Source organism: Chiloscyllium punctatum, chromosome 10, assembly GCF_047496795.1.
Source record: "Chiloscyllium punctatum isolate Juve2018m chromosome 10, sChiPun1.3, whole genome shotgun sequence".
NCBI lineage: Eukaryota > Metazoa > Chordata > Chondrichthyes > Orectolobiformes > Hemiscylliidae > Chiloscyllium > Chiloscyllium punctatum.
The window spans coordinates 117,854,799-117,881,060 of NC_092748.1; the positions used below are offsets into that span (position 1 = coordinate 117,854,799).

The window sequence follows — 26,262 nt, forward strand, 5'->3', positions numbered from 1 at the left end:
ACAGCAAAGAACCTTTCAGGAACTGGGGATGAGACAGAATCTAACAAAGACAACAATTTAATAATTCAAATGACTCTCCAGGCATCATAATAAATACCCCCTAAAAAAAAGCTCCGAGCGGATTTGGCTCCTGGTTGTGAAATGTCGGCCAGTCCATGTGCTCCCCATTACCCTGCACAGCTGGCTTCCCACAGAATGAAACAGCAGCAACTCATTTCCTGAAACGTTTGAAGAGAGGGTGGATGTTCTTGCCAAAACTCTTGGTCCGATGATATTCCAAGTAAACGGTGTCATCAGCCCCTGACATGGAGCTCATCGTACCCATTCTCCGTGAGACCTGAAGGAGAAGGTGACAAGTTAACAGGACACGCCAGATCCGAAATGGGAGACATGCCTGTAAACATCAGACTGGCATACCCAGAGTGGGACTGAGGGAGTGCTGCTCTGTTGAAAGGTCAGTCACACGGTCAGAGGGTCAGTACTGAGGGGATGCTGTGCTTTGTGAGTACTGACTTACAGACGATGCAGAGACTCCTCATACTGACCCTTTGTACCGCGGGAATGTCAGGATGCGTGTCCATTTTTGTTCTACATGGAATTTCAATGCATGCAGTAGTCAATCAGGTTTTATACTGTGTATGATCCCAGGGATAAAGAGCTTGTCTTTTGAGGAGCGGTTGAAGACTGGATCTGTACTCGATGGAGTTTAGAAGGATGAGAGGCCTGGACGTGGGGAAAATGTTTCATTAGTAGGAGGGACTAGGACCCGAGGGGCACAGCCTCAGAGTGAAGGGACGACCCTTTAGAACTGAGATGAGGAGGGATTTCTTCAGCTAGGGGTGGGGGATCTGTGGAACTCATTGCTGCAGAGGGCTGTGGAATCCAAGTCATTGAGACAGAGCTAGATAGGGTCTTGGTTAGAACGGGGGGATCAAGGATCATGGAGTCATGGAGACATGGAGAATGGGTTTGAGAAACAGACTCGATGGGTCAAATGGCCTAATTTAGTTCCTACTTCTTATAGGTGCCATAATACATAGCTATATTTTACCCTCCCCTCCTGCCATGGCACACTGGTGGCCATTCTGAGAGCTACTTATCTGAGGTATACAGTATTCTTTGCAACACGTGGCTTTAATTCAGTTTCCCACCTTCCCTGCCTGGACATGCCCTCCACTCTGCAGCTCGACAATCCAACTGGAACATACCTGTCCCTTTGACCCAAACTCTCCGAGCACAACCTCCTCCTCCGCGTCGAGGTCAGAGGCTGCTAGAACTTTCTGCAGAAGCTGCTGCTGCTCATCCTTGGTAGCAAAGGCCAGATCCTCCTCCTCCAATCCTGCCAGTTTAGTAATCACCTGGGTGGGCAGGGGGTGGGGGGATGGTGGAGAAGAGAGGGAGGACAGGTAGAGAGGGGAAGGGAGGGGGGGAGAGAGAGAGGAAGAGACAGACAGAGAGAGAGAGAGAGAGACGGAGATAGAGGGAGGGAGAGAGAAAAAGAGACAGAGGGAGAGACACAAAGGGACAGGGAGATAGAAAGAGACAGACAGAGACAATGTTCAATCAGACAGTTCTCATGCATGACATTAGTGAGTCAGTGACTAGAAACCATTAACTGACCACCAACTGGAGCAGTGAGGCACTGGGAATAACTATCAGACCTGGGTTTGAAGGAGGGAACTGTGGGCCAAGGTATTTGGGCTGAACTCCTTCAGTGAAGGTGAACGAGGCAGCAGGATGGAGAGATTCAGGAGGGGAACAGGCAAAGCCTGTCACACCATCCGAGGGATGAAGACTTTTGAGAGTTATACAGAGCTCCTGCTCAGAGGGTCTTTTCCCGTCGCATGTTGATGACAATCCTGGACATTTTGCATTTTGCTTATGTTCAAATTCACAATGCAGAACCTTTCCAAGATGGTGACGTAATGAGACCTGGAAACCATTATGGACCAGAATGAGCGACAGCTAATTTATTTTGAATTAACTAATGGGACAAGCGGCTTTCCTTCAGTATCAGTGGGTCCTGAAACCCCTTCCCTCATGGCACACAGACTGCAGCAGTTCACCACCACCTTCTCAAGGGGTAACTAGGGATGGGCAACACTACTGGTGCCCACATCCCATGAATGAAAACAGAAAATGAACAGTGACCCTGAACCTAACTCAGGACATCTCATCTTAACCCTTCAGTGTCATTTGGACAAGGTGAGTGAATGGGCAAACACCTGGCAAGTGGAGCAGAATTTGGTCAAATGCTTTTTGCAGCAGAGAGCGGCGGGAGCTGGGCGGAAGTGCAAGTCGGAGCGCAGAGCCGGTCGGGAAGGTAAGTGATTGTTATCTGAGTGGAGAAGGAACCCGAGACACGACACGTGTAGTGTCTCCCACCCTCCCTCCTCCTCTAACCTAAAAAACAAGGACTCAGTCGGCTGAACAGGTAAGCTACTTAGTGTTCTTGTTTTGGAGACTAAGTGTAGAGTTATGGCAGCGCAGGCAGTGGAATGTTCCTCCTGCAGGATGTTTGAGGTAGGGGTGACCACCGATGCTCCTGCCGACTTTACCTGCAGGAAGTGCAGCCAGCTCCAGCTCCTCACAGACCGAGTTAGGGAACTGGAGCTGGAGTTGGATGGACTGAGGATTATTCGAGAGGCTGAGAGGGTGATCGATAGAAGCTACAGGGACATAGTTACGTCAGAGAACAGAGGTAGCTGGGTAACAGTTAGAGGTGGAGAGGGGAGGAAGCAGGGATCCCCTGTGGTCGTTCCCCTCAACAATAAGTATACCGCTTTGGATACTGTTGGGGGGGACGGCCTAGCAGGGGTAAGCTGCAGTGACCGGGTCTCTGGCACGAGGTCCGGCTCTGAGGCTCAGAAGGGAAAGGGGAAGAGGAGGAGAGCGCTAGTTATAGGAGACTCTATAGTTAGAGGGAGAGACAGGCGGTTCTGTGGACATGGGCGAGACTCTCGGATGGTTTGTTGCCTCCCGGGTGCCAGGGTCTGAGACGTCTCAGACCGTGTCTTCAGAATCCTTAAGGGGGAGGGTGTGCAGCCAGAAGTCGTGGTACACATTGGCACCAACGACATAGGTAGGAAGAGGGGTGGGGAGGCCATTCAGGAGCTCAGGGAGTTAGGCTGGAAGCTAAAAGCTAGGACGGACAGAGTCATCATCTCTGGGTTGTTGCCGGTGCCACGTGAGAGTGAGGCAAGGAATAGGGAGAGAGTGCAGTTGAACACGTGGCTGCAAGGATGGTGTAGGAGGGAGGGCTTCAGGTATTTGGACAATTGGACTGCATTCTGGGGAAGGTGGGACCTGTACAAGCAGGACGGGTTGCACCCAAACCAGAAGGGCACCAATATCGTGGGGGGTAGGTTTGCGAGCACTCTTCGGGGGGGGTTTAAACTAATTTGGCAGGGGGATGGGATCCGGACTTGTAGTCCAGCAAGTAATTTAGCTGTTTTTCAGGATGTCCAATAATGTAGGGAGGCTGTGGAGAAGGTAGCACTGACAGGGAATACTTGCGGACACAGAGATGGAGTATCAACGCAAGGAGTATCAGAAATAAGGTGGGTGAACTTAAGGCGTGGATCGGTACCTGGGACTACGATGTTGTGGCCATCACGGAAACATGGATAGAAGAGGGACAGGAATGGCTGTTGGAGGTTCCTGGTTACAGATTAGATTAGATTAGATTACTTACAGTGTGGAAACAGGCCCTTCGGCCCAACAAGTCCACACCGCCCCGCCGAAGCGCAACCCACCCATACCCCTACATCTACCCCTTACCTAACACTACGGGCAATTTAGCATGGCCAATTTACCTGACCTGCACATCTTTGGACTGTGGGAGGAAACCGGAGCACCCGGAGGAAACCCACGCAGACACGGGGAGAACGTGCAAACTCCACACAGTCAGTCACCTGAGGCGGGAATTGAACCCGGGTCTCTGGCACTGTGAGGCAGCAGTGCTAACCACTGTGCCACCATGCTGCCAGTAAGATGTTTCAGTAAGATTAGGGAGGGTGGTAAAAAAAGGGGGGGGGGGGGGTGTTGTTGCTAATTAGAAATGGTATAATGGCTGCAGAAAGGCAGTTTGAGGGGGGCCTTTGGAGGTAGTATGGGCTGAAGTCAGAAATAGGAAAGGAGCAGTCACCTTGTTGGGTGTCTACTATAGGTCCCCCAGTAGCAGCAGAGATGTGGAGAAACAGATTGGGAAACAGATTTTGGAAAGGTGCAGAAGCCACAGGGTCGTAGTCATGGGCAATTTCAACTTCCCAAATATTGATTGGAAGCTCTTTAGATCAAGTAGATTGGATGGGGCGGTGTTTGTGCAGTGTGTCCAGGAAGCTTTTCTAACTCAGTATGTAGATTGTCTGACCAGAGGGGAGGCCATATTGGATTTGGTACTCGGTAACAAATCGGGACAAGTGATGGGCTTGTTAGTGGGTGAGCATTTTGGTGATGGTGACCACAATTCTGTGACTTGCACCTTGGTTATGGAGAGAGATAGGTGCGTGCAACAGGGTAGGTTTTACAATTGGGGGAAGGGTAAATACGATGCTGTAAGACAGGATCTGAGGAGCATAAGCTGGGAGCATAGGCTGTCAGGGAAGGATGTCATTGAAATGTGGAAATTTTTCAAGGAACAGATAAGACGTATCCTTGATAAGTATGTACCTGTCAGGCAGGAAAGAGATGGTCGTGTGAGGGAGCCTTGGTTGACGAGGGAGGTTGAATGTCTAGTAAAGAGGAAGAAGGAGGCTTACATAAGGCTGAGGAAACAAGGTTCAGACAGAGCAGTGGAGGGATACAGGATAGCCAGGAGGGAGCTGAAGAAAGGGATTATGAGAGCTAAGAGAGGGCATGAAAAATCTTTGGCGGGTAGGATCAAGGATAACCCCAAGGCCTTTTATGCGTATGTGAGAAACATGAGAATGACGAGAACGAGGGTAGGTCCGATCAAGGACAGTAGTGGGAGACTGTGTATTGAGTCGGAAGAGATAGGAGAGGTCTTGAATGAGTACTTTTCTTCAGTATTTACAAATGAGAGGGACTGTATTGTTGAAGACAAGAGTATGAAATGGACTGGTAAGCTAGAGGAGATAGTTCTTAGCAAGGAAGATGTGTTGGGCATTTTGAAAAACTTGAGGATAAACAAGTCCCCCGGGCCTGAGTGGATATATCCTAGGAGTATGTGGGAAGTAAGAGCAATGATCTTTTCATCTTCACTGTCAATGGGAGTGGTACCAGGGGACTGGAGAGTGGCGAATGTTGTGCCCCTGTTCAAAAAAGGGAATAGGGATAACCCTGGGAATTACAGGCCAGTTAGTCTTACGTCGGTGGTAGGCAAAGTAATGGAAAGGGTACTGAGGGATAGGATTTACGAGTATCTGGAAAGACACTGCTTGATTAGGGACAGCCAGCACGGATTTGTGAGGGGTAGGTCTTGCCTTACAAGTCTTATTGAATTCTTTGAGGAGGTGACCAAGCATGTGGATGAGGGTAGAGCAGTGGATGTAGTGTACATGGATTTTAGTAAGGCATTTGATAAGGTTCCCCATGGTAGGCTTATGCGGAAAGTCAGGAGGCATGGGATAGAGGGAAATTTGGCCAATTGGATAGAAAACTGGCTAACCGGTCGAAGTCAGAGAGTGGTGGTAGATGGTAAATATTCAGCCTGGAGCCCAGCTACAAGTGGAGTTCCGCAGGGATCAGTTCTGGGTCCTCTGCAGTTTGTAATTTTTATTAATGACTTGGAAGAGGGAGTCGAAGGGTGGGTCAGTAAATTTGCAGACGATATGAAGATTGGTGGAGTTGTGAATAGTGAGGAGGGCTGTTGTCGGCTGCAAAGGGACTTAGATATGATGCAGAGCTGGGCTAAGGAGTGGCAGATGGAGTTCAACCCTGTCAAGTGTGAGGTTGTCCATTTTGGAAGGACAAATAAGAATGGAATACAGTGTTAATGGTAGGGTTCTTAGTCAGGTGGAGGAGCAGAGGGATCTTGGGGTCTATGTTCATATATCTTTGAAAGTTGCCACTCAGGTGGATAGAGCTTGTAAGAAGGCCTATGGTGTATTAGCGTTCATTAGCAGAGGGATTGAATTCAAGAGTCGTGAGGTGATGTTGCAGCTGTACAGGACCTTGGTTAGGCCACATTTGGAGTACTGTGTGCAGTTCTGGTCGCCTCATTTTAGGAAAGATGTGGAAGCTTTGGAGAGGGTGCAGAGGAGATTTACCAGGATGTTGCCTGGAATGGAGAATAGGTCGTATGAGGATAGGTTGAGAGTGCTAGGCCTTTTCTCATTGGAACGGCGAAGGATGAGGGGTGACTTGATAGAGGTTTATAAGATGATCAGGGGAATAGATAGAGTAGACAGTCAGAGACTTTTTCCCCAGTTACAACAGAGTATTACAAGGGGACATAAATTTAAGGGGAAGGGTGGAAGGTATGGGGGGGATGTCAGGGATAGGTTCTTTACCCAGAGAGTGGTGGGGGCATGGAATGCTCTGCCCGAGGGAGTGGCAGAGTCAGAATCATTGGTGACCTTTAAGTGGCAATTGGATAGGTACATGGATAGGTGCTTAAGCTAGGACAAATGTTCGGCATAACATCGTGGGCTGAAGGGCCTGTTCTGTGCTGTATTGTTCTATGTTCTCTATGTTTATCTGCTTTGGCTGCAAAAACTGAAAGAGATTGTCATCTGAATGGAAAATGGGTGTCCTTATACACCAGTCGCTGAAGGTAAGCATGCTGGAGTAGGTGAAAAATGAAAATGGTAGGGTGGCCTTAGTGATAGGATTCAAGCACAGGAGCTGGAAGTCTTGCTCCGGCTGCACAGGGCAGACCACACCTGGAATATTCTATGCAGTGTTGGTCTCCTTATCTGAGGAAGGATAGTCTGGCGATGGAGGGAGTGCAACAGTGTTTTCCCAGGAGCATCGGAGGCTATGGGGTGACCTTACAGAGGTTTATAAAATCATGAGGGACATGGATAGGGTAAATACACAAGGTCTTTTCCCTCGGTTGGGGGAGTCCAGAACTAGAGGACATTGGTTTAGGGTGAGAGGGGAAAGATTTAAAAGGGACCTAAGGGGCAACTTTTTCACACACACAGTGGGTGGTGCATGAATGGAATGAGCTGCCAGGGGAAGTGGAGGAGGCTGGTACAATTACATTTAAAAGGCATCTGGATGGGTATATGAATAGGAAGGATTTGGAGGGATATGGGCCAAGTGCTGGCAAATGGGACTGGATTAGGTCAGGATATCTGGTCAGCATGGACGGGTTGGACTGAAGGGTCTGTTTCCGTGCTGTACATCTCTCTGACTGTATGACATACGAAGGGAAACTAGATCAGGTAGGACTATATTCACTGGAGTTTAGGAAAATGAAGGGAGAGCTCATAGAAACCTATTAAACTCCAACAGGACTAGACAGGGTCAACACAGGAAGGATGTTCCCGATGACCAGGGAGTCCAGAATCGGGCAGTCACAGTCTAAGGACAAGGGGAAGGCCATTACGGACTGAGATGAGAAATGTCTTCACCCAGAGAGTGGGGAGCCTGGGGAATTCTCGACAACGGAACATGGTTGAGGCCAGAACATTAAATATACTCCAAGAAGGAGGTAGTTTAATTGGGTGGCATGAATAAGATGGGCTGAAGGGCCCGTTTTCGTGCTGTAGACCCTTATGACTTTATATAATGCTTACAACTAAAGAGTTTAAAGGATATGGGGTGAAAGTGGGAACAGACTCTGGAGGTGGACATCAGCCATGATCATAATGAATGACTTGAAGGGCCAAATGGCCTACTCCTGGTGCTATTTTCAATGTTCCTGAGCCTGACCCTTTACTAATGCAAACTCAGCTGGTTTTCCACTCACCTTAAAACTGTAGCCCTGGTCCACCAGGAACCTCTGTCTCTTTGCAGAGTAGGCCATCTCCTGTGTATCCTGAGAAACCAAGGAGTAGAAGAAGGCATTGTATTCCTCAGCCACCATCCCTGTGAGACACCACAAGATCGGGGCAGAACTCATGAGAATCAGACAGAACATAGCAAACAGGTCTCATAACCTCTGTGGTTTCTAAGTGGATGGGTTGGCTTCTTGCACCTCACTTACAGCTATATTAGAATCTGTTCTAACTGAAGTTACAAAAAATGCATAAAAACTAAAAGAATTACAGATGCTGTATAAATCAGAAACAAAACCAGAAACTACTGGACAAACTCAGCAGGTCTGGTCACTGGACCCAAAATGTTAAGCTGATTTCTCTTCACAGATCTTCTTTCTAGACCTACTGAGCTTGTCCAGAAATTTCTGTTTTTGTTACAAAAATTCAAAGTGCTGGAGAAACACAACTACTCTGGTAGCATCTTCACAGAGAGTAATAGAGTTAATACTTTGAATCCAATGACACTGCACTATTCATGTCAACTAATGTTAACTTGCTAAACTCAGTGTCACAAACGATGTGAAAGCTGCTGTCATAGAATAAAGCCACAGACACACAGCGCACGCAGAGCGCAGACCGACACATGTTTTCAGTCCTGGCACACCCAGTCATGAACTGTGGAGTGTGTAACTATCGCCAGCCACAAGTGCTGAGTGGATAATCCATCTCAAACCTCCTCCAGTGATATCCAGCACGACAGCTACCAGCCTTCAGCCAATTCAATTCAATCCGTGCGACATCAAGGAATTAGATTTCCTACAGTGTGGAAACAGGCCCTTTGGCCCAACCAGTCCATACCGACCCTCCGAAGAGTAACCCACCCAGACTCATTTCCCTCTGACTAATGCACCTAACACTATGGGCAATTTAGCGTGGCCAATTCACCTGACCTGCACATCTTTGGACTGTGGGAGGAAACCGGAGCACCCACACAGACACGGGGAGATTGTGCAAACTCCACACAGACAGCCACCCGGAGGCTGGAATTGATCCCTGAAACTGTGAGGCAGCAGTGCTAACCACTGAGCCACTGTACACGGCTCCAGGTATCACAGTGTATCAGTATAGCTCCCACAGTGGCATCAAGAGCAACACCAGCAATCTGCCTGCTGCACAAAACCACAGGTCAAATCCAACTGTATGTATCCTCAATGTTGTCAGGGGTGACACAATGGTAATGCCACTGGATTAGTTACCCCGAGACCCAGACTAATGCTTTTGGGATTTGGGATCGAATACTGCTAGGGCTGGTGCTGAATTCTCAAATAAAAATCTAGAATTTAAAAGTTATCCTCACAGTGAACATGCAACCACTGCCAATTAGTTAATACCCATTGCGTTCACAATTGTCCCTTAGTAAAGGAAATCTGCTACCTTTCCATACTCCTTTGACAACACTTTGCAAACCCATTACCACTTCAAATCCAGAAGGAGCAGATACATGGGAACACCATCTCCTGCAACTGATTAGATTACTTACAGTGTGGAAACAGGCCCTTCGGCCCAACAAGTCCACACCAACCCGCCGAAGCGCCACCCACCCATACCCATTCCCCTACATTTACCCCTTACCTAACACTACGGGCAATTCAGCATGGCCAATTCACCTGACCTGCACATCTTTGGACTGTGGGAGGAAACCCACACAGACACGGGGAGAATGTGCAAACTCTACACAGACAGTCACCCGAGGCTGGAATTGAACCCGGATTTCTGTCGCTGAGAGGCAGCAGTGCTAACCACTGTGCCACCGTGCCGCCCCAACTGAGCCCCTCACCATCCTGACTTGGAAGTATATCACCGTTCCTTCAGTGCCACTGGGTCAAAATCCAACAATTCCCCCCTTAAGGGCATTGTGGGTCTACCTACAGCACATTGACCTCAGCGGTTCAGGAAGGCAATTCACCCCCACCTTCTCAAAGGAATGAGGGACAGATAATAAATACTCACCTAGCCAATGAAGACTGCTTCTCATTAATGAATTAAAGCTCTCTCACTCACCTTTCTTTGCCCGCAGTACTCTGCCCAGTCGCTGGGCCTCCTGCCGCCTGGACCCTCCATGCGATGATATCTGTATCAGCACATTAGCTTCAGGGAGATCAAATGAGGTATCGCCCACCTATCAAAGATCAGACCATCAGCGTCCCTTCACATTCACCATCTCACCAACACAGTGCAGTGAATGGCAAGAAACAGCTCCAGTGGTGACCGCACTATTCACCAACATGGGGCATCACCCACAATTCAATACCCAGCAGCACCGCCATCAGCTCAGGGCAGTAAGACCCAGCGTCTTTCCCCATTTACCTTCGAGATAAAGATGGTGTTTATCTTCGGGTTGTGAGTGAAGTTCTGCAGAATCTGCATCCTCTCTCCCTGTGATGTTGGACCATAAATGTAAGGTCTGAGATTTAAAATACACACAGACATGAGTTATACTGAACCTTTGACCCAAACCCACAAAGTGCCTGAGCAGCAACAAGCACATGATCCTGGGGACTCTCTCAACAAAGGCAACCTGAAATACTGGCCATACTTACAAACCAGCAATGAGAACCCTGGCCAGTCACCCCCCCCCCCCCCCCCCTCACCTGCCCTGATGAGAACCCGGTACCCCACCCCCCCTCCCCCCCGAGAAAACCCGGTAAGGTGACTTGAATTGATCAAGATGTTGCCCTGAGGAGTGAACCAGAGAATGGCTCTCATCTGTTTTGTTAACTTGAAATTGAAACAACATGAAATGTCAGTTCTGTCTGCCTTCAGTATTAATAGATGTACTGTACAGCCATTACTTACTTGTTCAGTTTGATTGCGTACTCTTTCAGTGCGAATACATTGTCTGCAAACACAATGATCTTGTCATTCCTTCGCTCGTGGAAGCGAATCAAGAACTGACAAGCTCTGAACTTGTTGGGGTTCATCACATAAAGCAGCATCCGTTTCTTTGTCTTAATGGCGACATACTCTCTGTAAAACTCGGGTGACATTGGGCACCAGACCTACACAACACAAAGTGTTTAAGACAAAGAAACTTGTATTTATATAATGACCACTGACGTCTCAATGCTCCTTACTGCCAAATAAGCTTTTCTGAAGCGTAGTCATTGTTGTAATGCAGGAAAAGCTGCAGTCAATGTGTGCTGAATAAACTCCCACAATCTGCATTGGGATAGCAACTAAACCTTTTCTTTTTAGATTGAGCCTAACTTTAATCAGGGCACTGGAGAGAAAAATCACCTGATTGTCTTTGAAACAGTGCTAGGGGATGTCACACATCTGACAGAGCAAGGAGCTGAGGCCTCAGTTTAATTAGATTAGATGCCCTACAGTGTGGAAACAGGCCCATCAGCCCAACCAGTCCACACCGCCCCTCTGAAGAGTAACCCACCCAGACCCACTTCCTTCTGACTAATGCACCTATCACTATAGGCAATTTAGCATGGCTAATTCACCTAACCTGCACATCTTTGAACTGTGGGAGGAAACCGAAGCACCCAGAGGTAACCCACGCAGACACAGGGAGAATGTGCAAACTCAACAGGTAACAGGTCCTTCGACCCAACAAGTCCACACCGACCCACTGAAGCGCACCCCACCCATACCCCTTGGGGGGGGGTGCAAACTCCACACAGTCAGTCGCCTGAGGTGGGAATTGAACCCGGGTCTCTGGTGCTGTGAAGCAGCAGTGCTAACCACTGTGCCGCCCCGTAATGTCTCATCCAAAGTGGCAAAAGGACAGCAGCAAGTCTCTGCTTCCAACTATCTCCCCCTGTAATTAGTGACTGCAAACAAAAACAGGGCAGAGGAATCTAGAAAGTTGGGAGAGTTGGTGGAAGAGTGGCCTGAGGCCAGCAGTGCTCACACTATTGTTTAGACAGTGCAGTCTTGAACACAGACTGAGTCAGATTAATGACAGTGGTCACCCTTCTAAAGGATGTCGTTAAACTGGAGAGGGTGCAGAAAGGATTTACCAGGATGTTGCTGGGACTGGAAGGTTTGAGCTACAGGGAGATGCTGAATAGACTGGTGCTTTATTTCCCTAGAGTGATGTACGGGGAAGGGTGACCTTTAGAGAAGTTTATAAAATGATGACGGGTATAGATAGGCGGAATAGGCCAGAGAAGGAGAGTCCAAAATCAGAAGGTACAGGTTTAAGGCGAAGGGGGAGAGATATAAAAAGGATTTGAGATGTAATATTTACACACACAGAGTGGTGTGTGCAGAATGAGCTGCCAGAGGAAGTGGTGGCAGCTGGTACAATTACAGCATTTAAAAGGCATCTAGATGGGTATTGAATAGGAAGGTTTGGAGGGATATGGGCCAAGCGCTGGCAAATGGGACGAGGTTAAATTTTGATGTCTTGTTGGCAATGGACAGATTGGACCAAAAGGTCTGTTTCCATTCTGTATGAGTCTAGATTAGAGTGGTGCTGGAAAAGCACAGCAGGTCAGGCAGCATCCAAGGAGCAGGAAAATCAACGTTTCGGGCAGAAGCCTTTCATCAGAAATAGAGGCAGGGTGCCTGCAGAGTGGAGAGATAATTGGAGGGTGGGGAGAAAGTAGCAAGGGGTGTAATCCAGGTAGTTGTGGGTTTGTAAAGCATGTCAGTGTCAAGTCGGTCGTCATTAATGGAGATGGAGAGGTCCAGGAAGGGGAGGGAGGTGTCAAGAGGTGGTCCAGGAGGAAGAACGCCTCATCTTCCGCCTCGGAACTCTTCAACCCCATGGCATCAATGTGGATTTCACCAATTTCCTCATTTCCCCTTTCCCCACCTCACCCCAACTCCAACCTTCCAGCTCAGCACCGTCCCCATGACCTGTCCTACCTGCCTATCCTCCTTTCCACCATATCCACTCCACCCTCCTCTGACCTATCACCTCCATCCCCACCCCCATTCACCTATTGTACCCGATGCTACTTTCTGCCCACCCCCACCCCCCTCTTATTTATCTCTCCACTCTGCAGGCACCCTGCCTCTATTCCTGATGAAGGGCTTTTGCCCGAAATGTCAATTTTCCTGCTCCTCAGATGCTGCCTGACCTGCTGTGCTTTTCCAGCACCACTCTAATCTAGACTCTGGTTTCCAGCATCTGCAGTCCTTGTTTTTACTTCCATTCTGTATGACTCTACAACTGGTGACTTTTAAGACAACTGGCATTTCTATAGACCCTCGGGTGACCTCAGCATATCCAAAATGCTTTACAGACAATGGAGTCGCACACAGGAACATTGGAACAGAGTAGGTCATTCAGGCCCCTGAGCCTGTTCCAGTGTTCAATGTGATCATGGCTAATCTGTGGCCTAATTCCATTTACTGCCTGTTGGCCTATATCCTTATACACCTTTGTTTATCAAAATTTATCTATCTCAGAATTAAAATGAATAACTGATCCAGCATTCATTGCCGTTTGTGGACGAGAGTTCCAAACCTCTCCCACCCTTTGTGTGTTGAAGTGCTTCCTAACATCCCTCCTGAACGCTCTGGCCCTCATTCTCAGACTGTGCCCCTAGTTCTAGAGTTCCTCAGTCACTGTTATAATGCAGGAACTGTTCCCATAAACAACTGCAATATTAACTAGATCGTCAGTTTGGGTATTCCCCCAAATATGTCTCATATGCCCATCCAATTCTCACCTGATTATCTTCAATTCACATTTAACCATCATGTGCTGCTTAGTTTTGTTTGGCCTCAAGCCAAACCAATACCCACCAGATAATGGCACCCAGAGTAGGACCTGAGCAAAGAAGGCAGAGGTAGCTGTGTTACCCACTCTGGGACTCTGGACTGGCAATCTCATCACATCCTCAGGGTGGTTGACACCATCAAACGAAAGCATGGTCATTGTTTTGTAAGCAGGAGTGGTGGTCAACTACACCAAGACTCTGCAAACAGCAAGTGAGATGTTAATTTACTTTGGTGATTGTTGTTGAGATGGTTATGTTGACCCAGGAACCCAGGAGAACTCACTTTCCTTTCATTACTGTCTGTGGATCTCAGAGTCCTGTACCACCTCCTCTTTCTCTCTCTTCCTGAAAACTCTTCATAACGCTGCTCTCAATCTTTCTTTTCCTGAAAGCCTCAACTCTGGCTGGGAAGCAGCTCAAATGTGCAAGGTCTCTCTTATTAGACTGGCCAAAGAATTAACTTTACAATAACAAGTTATTGAAGATAGCCAGGAATGCAGAGTTTAGGCCACAGAACGTCTTATTCAATGGCAGAGCAAGGTCAAGAAGTCAAATTGCCTATTCCTGGGCCTAACTTGCAGGCTCATATGTTTGTCCATATGAGGTTCATGGTCAAACACCAGAGGGAAGGTAGTTTTGTGTCCTAACCCAGTCTCTATCACTATGTGACTCCAGTCCCACACCAACACCATTCAGAGTTTGAACTTCCATCAAAAGTTCCCTAGCAAGACACTTAGTTGGATCAAGCAATCCTTTGCAGCTACATGTTCTCAGGTCAACTCGGGGACTGGCAGTAAACCCTGGCCTTGCTGGTGTCCATCCACATCCTGAGAGTGAATGAGAAATAAAGCAGCAATTGGGTGACACTGACTGTGAACATACAAACTCCTGCTCTCTGCATTATTAGTCCAGCAGCATCACTATTCCACAATGGTCCTGCCCTGAATTAAACTAAAACAGCACCAGGTAACAGTCTGTACATACCTCAGCACAAAATTACTTACATTTTGTAGTGAGGTCATGTGATTAATGGAAAGATGGTTATCATATGAAGAAAGGTTGAGCAGGCCGAACCTATAACCTCACTGGAGTTTAGAAGAATGAAAGGTGGTGTTATTGAAACCTATAAAATCTCGAGGGAAATTGGCAGGATGAAGCTGAAAGGATTCAGCTCTCTCATATAAAAGAGAGACAAGAGTGATGGGACACAGGTTTAAAATGATGAATCTCCCCTTTAAAGTTCTTTAGATTATTACTATTTTCTCTCAGAGGATTATTAGTCTGCGGAACTCCCATCAGAAAGTGGTGGAAGTAGATCATTGAATTTTTTTTTAAAGCTTGAGTTAAAGGTTTTGGGAGTAGAAAGGGAAGTTCAGGTGACAATCAATTCAACCATGGTCTTATCGAACAGCACAGCTGGCTCAGGGAGCTGAATGCTCCTAGTTTGGACATTTGCATCTTTGTTCTCGGTGCATGAGGAAACTCAGCAAACTTCACATTGCCAATGTCACGGTATTTTTGTGTGCTACCATCCATATCTTCTAACAAGGTTTTTTAGGGTCATATGTGGTCTAGTGTGTGGGATGGTAGCCACGTTCTGGTCTAAAGAGAATAGTCCTGTAGATTAAACCAGATTCAGTTGATGGTATCTCTTCAACTTTGTGCAAGTTATAAAACTTGGCCCTACGTTACAAGGACCGTTGGGAAGATCAGATCTCTGGTCTGTCCCCAACATTATTCTGCAACCAAATCCACACTACATTATCTCAGTGGGTGGTTCTTAACAGTACACAATCAGCTATTAAGACCATAAGACATAGGAATGGAAGCAAGGCCATTCGGTCCATCGAGTCCACTCCGCCATTTAGTCATGGTTGATGGGCATTTCAATTCCACTTACCTGCACTCTCCCCGTATCCCTCAATTCCTTGAGAGATTAAGAATGTATTAATCTCTGCCTTGAAGACACCCAACGTCCCAGCCTCCACTGCGCTCTGTGGCAATGAATTCCACAGTCCCACCACTCTCTGGCTGAAGAAATGTCTCCTCATTTCCATTCTAAATTGACTCCCTCTAATTCTAAGGCTGTGCCCACGGGTCCTAGTCTCACCCCCAACGGAAACACAGTCCCAGCGTCCATCCTTTCTAAGCCATGCATTATCTTCTAAGTTTCTATTAGATCTCCCCTCAACCTTCTAAACTCTAATGAATACAATCCCAGGATCCTCAGCCGTTCATCATACGTTAGGCCTACCATTCCAGGGATCATCCGTGTGAATCTCCGCTAGACATGCTCCACTAGACATGCTCCAGTGCCAGTATGTCCTTCCTGAGGTGTGGGGCCCAAAATTGAACACATTATTCTAAATGGGGCCTAATTAAAGTCTCAGAAGCACATCGCTGCTTTTATATTCCAACCCTCTTGAGATAAATGACAGGGTATGAACCCTGTCAGGTCTACATTAACTGTACTGACCATTCGAACTCTGTGTGAAAGACTCACCTCAGCACACTGCACCTTGGCAATATAACCACTATTCTGCAGCTCCATCCAGTTGGCTTCAAACAGTTTTGGTCCAATGAGGAAATTCAGGTCAACAATTTTGTCGTCTTCTCGGACCAACGTGGCTGTCAGGCCCAGTTTGCAGTGAGCTTGTACAATGGTCAGGACACGACGGAACATTTTTGCTGGAAGGAATAACCATCAGCGTTAACTCAGAGACAGCGTACAGATACAATAAACCAGTGAATGAGTCAAGGTGCATGCTCAGGACTCCTGGTGCTCAAAAGGAGCACTGCACCAATTAATCGCTGTACAATGTTAAATACAGAGTAAAGGTTCCTCCACTCTTTCAAACTGCAAGTAAAGCTTCCTCAATATTGTCCCTAACCAATACTCCCATGACAGGTACAGCACAGGGTTAGATACAGATTAAACCTCTCTCCGCACTGACACGGGAAGAATGAGAAATTATGTCCTTAAAGCAGCCGTTAGGGGGTGAGATAGGACACTGAAAAGCAGGACTTGAAAAGTAGTAATTCCTAGGACTACAGAGTAATGATTATAAGAACAGAGGATAAGATAGGTGAATGTCCGGCTGGAATGATTTGAGATACCTCACACATTCCATGTGGGTGCCACTGATTGGGCCAGGATGGATTGTCTGTCTCTAGGTGCCCTTGAGAAAGTGGGGGTGCGCACCCTTTCTGAACTGCTGCAGTCCATGTGTTATGGGTTTACACACAATGCCCTTCGGGAAGTAATTCCAGGATTTTGACCCAACGACACTGAAGGAACAGTAATATAGTTTCAAGTCTGGATGGTGAGCGGCTTGAAGGGGAACTTGCAGGAGGTGATGGTCGTGGGTTTGGAAGGTGCTGTCAAAGGATCTTTGATGAATTTCTGCAGTGAATCTTGTATAAAGTACACACTGCCGCTACTGAGTGTTGCTGGTAGAAGGACTGGATGTTTGTGGATGTGGTGTCAATCAAGTGGGCTGCTTTGTCCTGGATGGTGTCAAGCTTCTTGAGTTTTGTTGGAGCTGCACCCATCAAGGCAGATGGGGAGTATTCTATCACACTCCTGACTTGTGACTTGACAGGCCCTGGGGAGTCAGGAGGTATGTTATGTGGTATACACTGCAATATTCAGAGCATCTGACCCACTCTTTAGACACTGTATTAGATATTTTATGTTAGAATCCCTACAGTGTAGAAACAGGCCGTTCAGCCCAACAAGTCAACACTGACCCTCCGAAGAGTAACCCATCCAGACCCATTCCCCAACGTTTATCCCTGACTGATGCACCTAATACTACAGGGAATTTAGCATGGCCAATTCACCGAACCTGCACATCTTTGTGATGGGGGGAGGAAACGGAGCACCCAGAGGAAACCCACGCAGACACAGGAAAAAAGTCCAAAATCCATGCAGTCACCCGAGGTTGGAATTGAACGCAGCTCCCTAGTGCTGTGAGGCAGCAGTGCTAACCACTAAGCCACCGTGCCATCCTGCTAGTTCAGTTTAGCTTCTGGTCAATGGTCCCTTCCAGGGTGTTGACAGCAGAGTGTTCAGTGATAGTAACACCACTGAACATCAAGTAGCGATGATTAAATGGTCTCTTATTGGAGATAGTCATTGCCTGGCACTTGTGTGGTGCAAATGTTACTTGCCACTTATCAGCCCAAGCCTATTGTCCAAATCTTGCTGCTTTTGAACATAGACTGTTTCAGTATCTGAGAAGGGGCGAATGGTGCTGAACATCATGCAATCATTGGCAAACATCTCCACTTCTGACCTTCTGATGGAGGGAAGGTCATTGATGAAGCAGCTAAAGATGGTTGGGCCAAGAACATTGTCGAGGAACTCCTACAACTTCCAACAACTACAACCATCTTCCTATGCGTCAGGTTTGACTCCAACCAGCAGAGAATTCCCACTGACTCCATTTCTGCTCATGCTTCTTGATGCTACACTTACTCAAATATGGGCTTGATGTTCGGGTGCAGGAGGGAGGGAAGGAATTCGATTCCCGAAGCATTGGGGCAGTTCTATTATCTGATTATGAGCTCAGTAATAATAGCAACCCAGTAGGGGCGTATTTTAGAAACAGCGACCATAATTTAGTTAGATCTAGGATAGTTACTGAGAAAGATAAGGATGGGCCAGGAATAAAAAGCTCTGAACTGGAGAAAAGCTAATTTTACTCAAATGGAGGCAAGGGAGGAGATATCTGGGGCCCTGGAAATAAACTTGCAAGTCCTCTCTGACCACCAGTGAGGTGCCAGAGGACTGCTAACGTTGTGCTGTTATTATAAAAGGGAGGCAGGGATACACCAGAAAATGACAGACTGGTCAGTCTCATCTCATTGGTGGGTAAGTTATGACATAGAATTCTGAAGGACAGAATATAACTGCGTTTGGAGAGACACTGATTTATTCAAGGATAGTCAGCGTGGAGTTGTTAAGTGAAGGTCATGTGTAACAAATCTCAGTTGTGTTTTTGAGGTGGTAACCTGGAGTTTGATGAGATCAATGCATTTGATATGTCCACATGGACTTTGACAAGGCATTTGGTAAAGTACTTCATGGCAGATTAGCCAAGAAAATAACAGCCCATTGGGATCTCAAGCAAAGTGGTACATTGGATCTAAAATTGGCGGAGAGTTAGGAGGCAGAGGGTACTAGTACAGGGAATGTTTCTGTCACTACAAATCTAATTTCAATGGAGTTCTGCAAGGCTTGGTGCTGGAATTCTTCCTGTTTATGGTGTACATTAATGATGCGTCTGAAACGTAGGTGATTTGACTGAGGCATTCACAGATAACAAGAAAATTAGCAGAATGGTCAGAGCACTGGGAAATGGAATTCAAGCCAAAAGTCATAGCCATACAGCACAGAAACAGACCCTTCAGTCCAACCAGTCCATGCTGATCAGAATCCCAAACTAAACTAATACCACCTGCCTGATCCTGGCCCATATCCCTCCAAACACTTTTTATTCATATACTTATCTAAATGTTGTAACTGTGCCCGCATTCACCAGATCCTCTGGAAGTTCATTCCACACGTAAACCACTCTCTGTATAAATAAATTGCCTGCACGCCCTCTTTAGATCTTTCTCCTCTCACCTTAAAAATATTGCCTGAAGTCCTGAAATCCCTTACCCTATGGAAAAGACATCTGCCATTTACCTTATCAATGCCCCTCAAGATTTTATAAATCTCTATAAGGTTGCCTCTCAACCTCCTATCCTCCAGTGAAAAAAGTCCCAGCCTATTCTGAAGAATGAATATTGTCCTTGTCTTTGTAAAGTAGGCACGGTGGCTCAGTGGTTAGCACTGCTGCCTTGCAGCACCAGGTCCCAGGTTCGAGTCCAACCTTGGGTGACTGTGTGTGTGGAGTTTGCTCAATCTCTCCGTATCTGCGTGGGTTTCCTCCGGGTGCTCCGGTTTCCTCCCACAATCCAAAGATGTGCAGGTCAGGTCTACTGGCCATACTAAATCGCCCAGAGTGTTAGGTGCATTAGTCTGAGGGAAATGGGTCGGGGTGGATTACGTTTCGGAGGGTTGGTGTGGACTTGTTGGGCCGAAGGGTCAATTTCCACACTGTAGGGAATCTAATCAATCCAGCCTCTCCCCCTAACTGAAACCTTCCAAATCCGGCAACATCCTGGTAAATCTCTATGGAACCCTCTCCAGGTTAATAATATCCTTCTGAAAACTGGCCGATGCTTTGGGAGGGCAAACAAGGTCAGGGATCACACAATGAACGGTAAAATCCTGGAAAGTACGTTAGCGTGCATATCCTCAGATCCTGAAGATAGCTCAGCGGTACAAAAGGTGGTTAAGAAGGTGCTTGGGAAACTTGCCTTGAACAGAATGCAAAAGCTGGGAGGTTATCCTGGAACTGTATAAAACAATGGTTAAGCCATAAATGGTGTACTGTGTGTGGTTCTAGTCGCAACATTATTTATAGGAAGAATATGATTGCATGAGAGACGGTGAGGAAAGATGGAAAAGGCTGGAGTTATATCCTTTGGAACAATGAAGGTTGAGAAGGGGACCTCATAGAGCTGTACAAAATTATGAGAGCCATGGATAAGGTGGTTAGAAAGGCATTTTTTCCATGAGTAGAGGGGGCAAGGGTGTGCAAGGCTGATTCCAGCAAAACTGGAATGAGTGGGTATCAGGGGACAAACTCTCTGGTGGTTAGAGTCATACCTGGCACAGAGGAAGATGGTTGTGGTTGTTGGAGATCAGTCATCTCAGCTCCAGGACATCTCTGCAGGAGTTCCTCAGGATAGTGTCCTTGGCCCAACCATCTTCAGCTGCTTCATCAATGACCTTCCCTCCATCATTAGGTCAGAAGTCTGCCGATGACTGCAAAATGCTCAGCATCATTCACCACTCCTCAGATACTGAAGCAGTCTGTGTCCAAATGCAACAAGATCTGGACAATATCCAGGCTTGGGCTGACAAGTGGCAAGTAACATTCACACCACACAAATGCCAGGTTACGACCATCACCAATAAGAGACAATCTAACCACTGGCCGTTGACATTCAATGATGTTGCCATCACTGAATCCTCCACTACCAACATCCTGAGGGCTATCACTGACCAGAAACTCAACTGGACTCACCACATAAACACAGTGGCCACAAGAGCAGGTCAGAGGCTAGGAATACTGCAACAAGTAACTCACCTCCTGACTCCCCAAAACCTGTCCACTATCTATAAGGCACAAGTCAGGAGTGTGATAGAATACTCCCCATGTGCCTGGATGGGGGCAACTCCAACAACACTCGAGCAGCTTGATACCACCCAGGACAAAGCAGCCATTTGATTGGCACCACATCCACAAACATCCAATCCTTCCACCACCTACACTCAGAAGCAGCAGTGTGTACTACCTACAAGATGCACTGCAGAAATTCACCAGAAGTCCCTAGACAGTGCCTTCCAAACCCATGACCACTTCCATCTAGAAGAAGAGCAGCAGATACATGGGAACACCATTACCTTCAAGTTCCCCTCCGAGCCCCTCACCCTCCTGACTTGGAAATATATCGCCGTTCCTTCAGTGTCACTGGGTCAGAATCCTGGAATTCCCTCCCTAAGGGCATTGTGGGTCTATCCACAGCACATGGACTGCAGCGGTTCAAGAAGGCAGCTCACCCCCACCTTCTCAAGAGGAAACTAGGGACAGTTAATAAATGCTGGCCCAGCCAGCAATACACATATCCTACAAATAATAAGGAAAGAAAGAGTTGAGAATTGTTTACACAGTGCGTGGTGGGAGTCTGGAATGCACGGCCTGAGAGAGAGGTTGAGTCAGAAACTCTCAACTTGCAATGTCAAATCCTCCAAGAGCTAGAGAAATGGGAATAACATGACCAGACTGGGGAAGTGATGGCCTGGTGGTATCATTGCTGGATGTTAATCCAGAGTCCCAGATAATTTTGTTCTGGAGCCAGGGTTCAAATCCCACCACGGAAGATGGTAGAATTTTAATTCAATAAAAAAATTCTGTAATTAAGACTCTAATGATGACTGTGAATCCACTGTCAATTGTTGGAAAAGCCCATCTGGTTCACTAATGCCCTTTAGAGAAGGTAACTTTCATTCTTACCTGGTCTGGCCTACATGTGACTCCAGTCACACAGCAACGTGGGTGACTCTTAAACTGCCCTCTGGGTAATTCGGGATGGGCAATAAATGCTGACCCAGCCAGTGACACCCTCATCCCATGAAAGAAAAATAAATCTTTGTTGATAGGTATGGACATGATGGGCTGAATGGCCTCTTCCTATGTTGTAAACAACAGTCTCCCGCCTCCATTAAATAAGGCATTTCCCAAGGCAGTTGGTGCTTACATTTCTGTGGAACGTTCCCACCGAACAGAGTGACAACTCCCGAACTGAGTTACTTTGCGCTGAATCGAAATGCTGATTTACTGTATAAGTGTCACCCATCGACTAGGGCTGGCATTTGACGGGCCACGCCCTGTACTACAGTCATTACCTGGAATTGTGTGCACCTCATCAAGCAGCATCAAACCCCACTCCTGACTTTTCATCCACTCCATCACTCGCTCTGCTTCCCAGGAACGTTTGGTCGTGTGCCCCAACATTGAGTACGTGCTGATGGCGATGGAGCAGCCAATCGGCTTGTCCTTGGCGTCGGAGGTGAAGCGGCAGATTTGGCTATCGTCAATGGTTGACCACATTTTGAACTGTGACTTCCACTGCTCCACTGACACAGCAGAGGTACAGAGGACGAGGCATCTCTTCCGCACAGTGCAGGCTGCTGTCACTCCAACCAGGGACTTGCCAGCACCTGAGGGGTACAAAAGGATCCACATCGATAAACCCAGTGATTCAGAAAGATCAGCAGATAAATTACATCATGCAGCATAGAACATAGAACATAGAACAATACAGCACAGAACAGGCCCTTCGGCCCACGATGTTGTGCCGAACTTCTATCCTAGATTAAGCACCCATCCATGTACCTATCCAAATGCCGCTTAAAGGTCGCCAATGAATCTGACTCTACCACTCCCACGGGCAGCGCATTCCATGCCCCCACCACTCTCTGGGTGAAGAACCCACCCCTGACATCTCCCCTATACCTTCCACCCTTCACCTTAAATTTATGTCCCCTTGTAACACTCTGTTGTACCCGTGGAAAAAGTTTCTGACTGTCTACTCTATCTATTCCTCTGATCATCTTATAAACCTCTATCAAGTCACCCCTCATCCTTCGCCGTTCCAACGAGAAAAGGCCGAGAACTCTCAACCTATCCTCGTATGACCTACTCTCCATTCCAGGCAACATCCTGGTAAATCTTCTCTGCACCCTCTCCAAAGCTTCCACATCTTTCCTAAAGTGAGGCGACCAGAACTGCACACAGTACTCCAAATGTGGCCTAACCAAAGTCCTGTACAGCTGCAACATCACCTCACGACTCTTGAATTCAATCCCTCTGCGAATGAACGATAATACTCCATAGGCCTTCTTACAAACTCTATCCACCTGAGTGGCAACCTTCAAAGATCTATGTACATAGACCCCAAGATCCCTCTGTTCCTCCACCTGACCAAGAACCCTACCATTAACCCTGTATTCCGCATTCTTATTTGTTCTTCCAAAATGGACAACTTCACACTTGGCAGGGTTGAACTCCATCTGCCACTCCTCAGCCCAGCTCTGCATCATATCTAAGTCCCTCTGCAGCCGACAACAGCCCTCCTCACTGTCCACAACTCCACCTATCTTTGTATCATCTGCAAATTTACTGACCCACCCTTCGACTCCCTCATCTAAGTCATTAATAAAAATTACAAACAGCAGAGGGCCCAGAACTGATCCCTGCGGAACTCCACTTGTAACTGGACTCCATGCTGAATATTTACCATCTACCACCACTCTCTGACTTCGACCGGTTAGCCAGTTTTCTATCCAATTGGCCAAATTTCCCTCTATCCCATGCCTCCTGACTTTCCGCATAAGCCTACCATGGGGAACCTTATCAAATGCCTTACTAAAATCCATGTACACTACATCCACTGCTCTACCCTCATCCACATGCTTGGTCACCTCCTCGAAGAATTCAATAAGACTTGTAAGGCAAGACCTACCCTTCACAAATCCGTGCTGGCTGTCCCTAATCAAGCAGTGCCGTTCCAGATACTCGTAAATCCTATCCCTCAGTACCCTTTCCATTACTTTGCCTACCACAGAAGTAAGACTAACTGGCCTGTAATTCCCGGGGTTATCCCTATTCCCTTTTTTGAACAGGGGCACAACATTCGCTACTCTCCAGTTCCCTGGTACCACCCCCGTTGCCAGTGAAGACGAGAAGATCATTGCCAACGGTACTGCAATTTCCTCTCTTGCTTCCCACATAATCCTAGGATATATCCCGTCAGGCCCGGGGGACTTGTCTATCCTCAAGTTGTTCAAAATGTCCAACACATCTTCCTTCCTAACAGATATCTCTTCTAGCTTATCAGTCCGTTTCACACTCTCCTCTTCAACAATACAGTCCCTCTCGTTCGTAAATACTGAAGAGAAGTACTGAGGGAGTGCAGCATCTTACAGCACCTCAGCACATCACAAAGCCCAGTCCCTACTGTATTTGGAGAAACAGGCCATTCAGCCAAATAGGTCACATTGGTATTCGTTCTCTCCAATCGAACATCCTCACATCCTTCCTCAGATAATTTATTGTGGGCAGAACAGACAAGTTGCAGATTGTACATAAGGCAGGCCAGAGAATCAATTTTTCATGACATTGTTTGAGGAATAAACACTGACCAGGAACTCCAGATGAATCGCTAAAAATCACAGGGCTACTCTGCACATACAAGGATGCAACTCCGCCCAACAGCAATGAAAGTGCTACACTGTCGGAGGGTCAGTACTGAGGGAGTGCTGCACTGTCGGAGGGTCAGCACTGAGGGAGTGCTGCACTGTCGGAGGGTCAGCACTGAGGGAGTGCTGCACTGTCAGAGGGTCAGTACTGAGGGAGTGCTGCACTGTCAGAGGGTCAGTGCTGAGGGAGTGCTGCACTGTCGAAGGGTCAGCACTGAGGGAGTACTGCACTGTCAGAGGGTCAGTACTGAGGGAGTGCTGCACTGTCAGAGGGTCAGCACTGAGGGAGTGCTGCACTGTCAGAGGGTCAGCACTGAGGGAGTGCTGCACTGTCAGAGGGTCAGTGCTGAGGGAGTGCTGCACTGTCGAAGGGTCAGCACTGAGGGAGTACTGCACTGTCAGAGGGTCAGTACTGAGGGAGTGCTGCACTGTCGGAGGGTCAGTACTGAGGGAGTGCTGCACTGTCAGAGGGTCAGCACTGAGGGAGTGCTGCACTGTCAGAGGGTCACGACTGAGGGAGTGCCGCACTGTCAGAGGGTCAGTGCTGAGGGAGTGCCGCACTTTTGAGGGTCAGTACTGAGGGAGTACCGCACTGTCGGAGGGTCAGTACTGAGGTAGTGCTGCGTAGTCAGAGGGTCAGTACTGAGGGACTGCTGCACTGTTAGAGGGTCATTACCCAGGGAGTGCTGCACTGTCAGAGAGTCAGTACTCTGCAGGGGTGCCGCACTGTTAGAGGGTCATTACTCAGGGAGTGCCACACTGTCGGAGGATCAGTGCTGAGGGAGTGCTGCAGTTTCAGAGAGTGCCACACTGTCATAGGGTCAGTATTGAAGGAATGCTACAATGTTGAAGGTGGAAAGCATAAAAGAGATTTTACTGAAGAATTCAGCGCCTGTTAGCCACTGAAATGGGAGAGGTTGGAATTTGTATTCAGAAGGATGAAATTAAAATAGATCTACCTTCTGAGACACACAAATTCTCAAATTGTAAGCAGATCTCCTGGTTAAAACAGACAGCTCTGAACTATACAGCCAGCAGGACAAGCAGACAGAGAACATGGTAGTCTGAGCAGATCCCTGATATACTTACCACAGGGAAGGACAATAACCCCTGACCTGGCACGGCCATTTCCAAACATCTTCCTTAAGCTCTTCTCCTGATAGGGCCTTAGGACGGCAGTTGGCTTTAGATCAATGTTAACATCTGGGTTGATGGTATCATTCCTGAAGTCATACTCTGCCAGTAAGGGGTACTCCATGTGAATACACTGTTTCTGTAGCTCCTCAATCATTTCCTACAGGAACATACTGTTTAGAAACTGACTCCTCCAGACCAGAAAACTGTGAAAAACAAAGCAGCAAACAAGACTGGAGCATATTTCACAGAGGGGTGCCTCACATTTACAATCTGGGTTCATTTTGCCTAGCTCTAGGTCAACAGAAAAGCAAGAAAGTGTGACAAGTTTCAAAAGGCAGTTTCCATTGGAAACAAGGGCATAGGAATTGATTATGGCACAAATGAGCAGGAAGTGCACCCAGAGGCAAGCATTTAATTTTAAACTGAGACTTTGGTTAGCATTGCTGCCTCACAGCACCAGGGTCTCAGGTTCGATTCCAGCCGTAGGCAACTGTGTGGAGTTTGCACATTCCCCCCGTGTCTGTGTGGGTTTCCGCCAGGTACTCCAGTTTCCTCCCACATTCCAAAGATGTGCAGGTCAGGTGAATTGGCCATGTTAAATTGTCCATTG

At 47.4% G+C, this 26,262-nt stretch overlaps 1 protein-coding gene across 1 annotated transcript in view; it reads right to left on the bottom strand.

Annotated features, from left to right (window-relative positions):
• Positions 1-41: 41 nt before the first annotated feature.
• ercc3 (excision repair cross-complementation group 3) overlaps positions 42-26,262 on the bottom strand; it is a 51,126-nt gene continuing 24,905 nt past the window's right edge. Inside the window, exons 7-15 of the mRNA XM_072580033.1 lie at positions 25,605-25,809; positions 22,161-22,475; positions 16,137-16,321; positions 10,746-10,948; positions 10,257-10,353; positions 9,951-10,068; positions 7,880-7,998; positions 1,209-1,358; positions 42-337 (exon numbers count right to left, since the gene is read on the bottom strand). Coding sequence (XP_072436134.1) covers positions 212-337; positions 1,209-1,358; positions 7,880-7,998; positions 9,951-10,068; positions 10,257-10,353; positions 10,746-10,948; positions 16,137-16,321; positions 22,161-22,475; positions 25,605-25,809 — 1,518 coding nt within the window. The 3' untranslated portion in view covers positions 42-211. The remainder of the gene's footprint in view (positions 338-1,208; positions 1,359-7,879; positions 7,999-9,950; positions 10,069-10,256; positions 10,354-10,745; positions 10,949-16,136; positions 16,322-22,160; positions 22,476-25,604; positions 25,810-26,262) is intronic.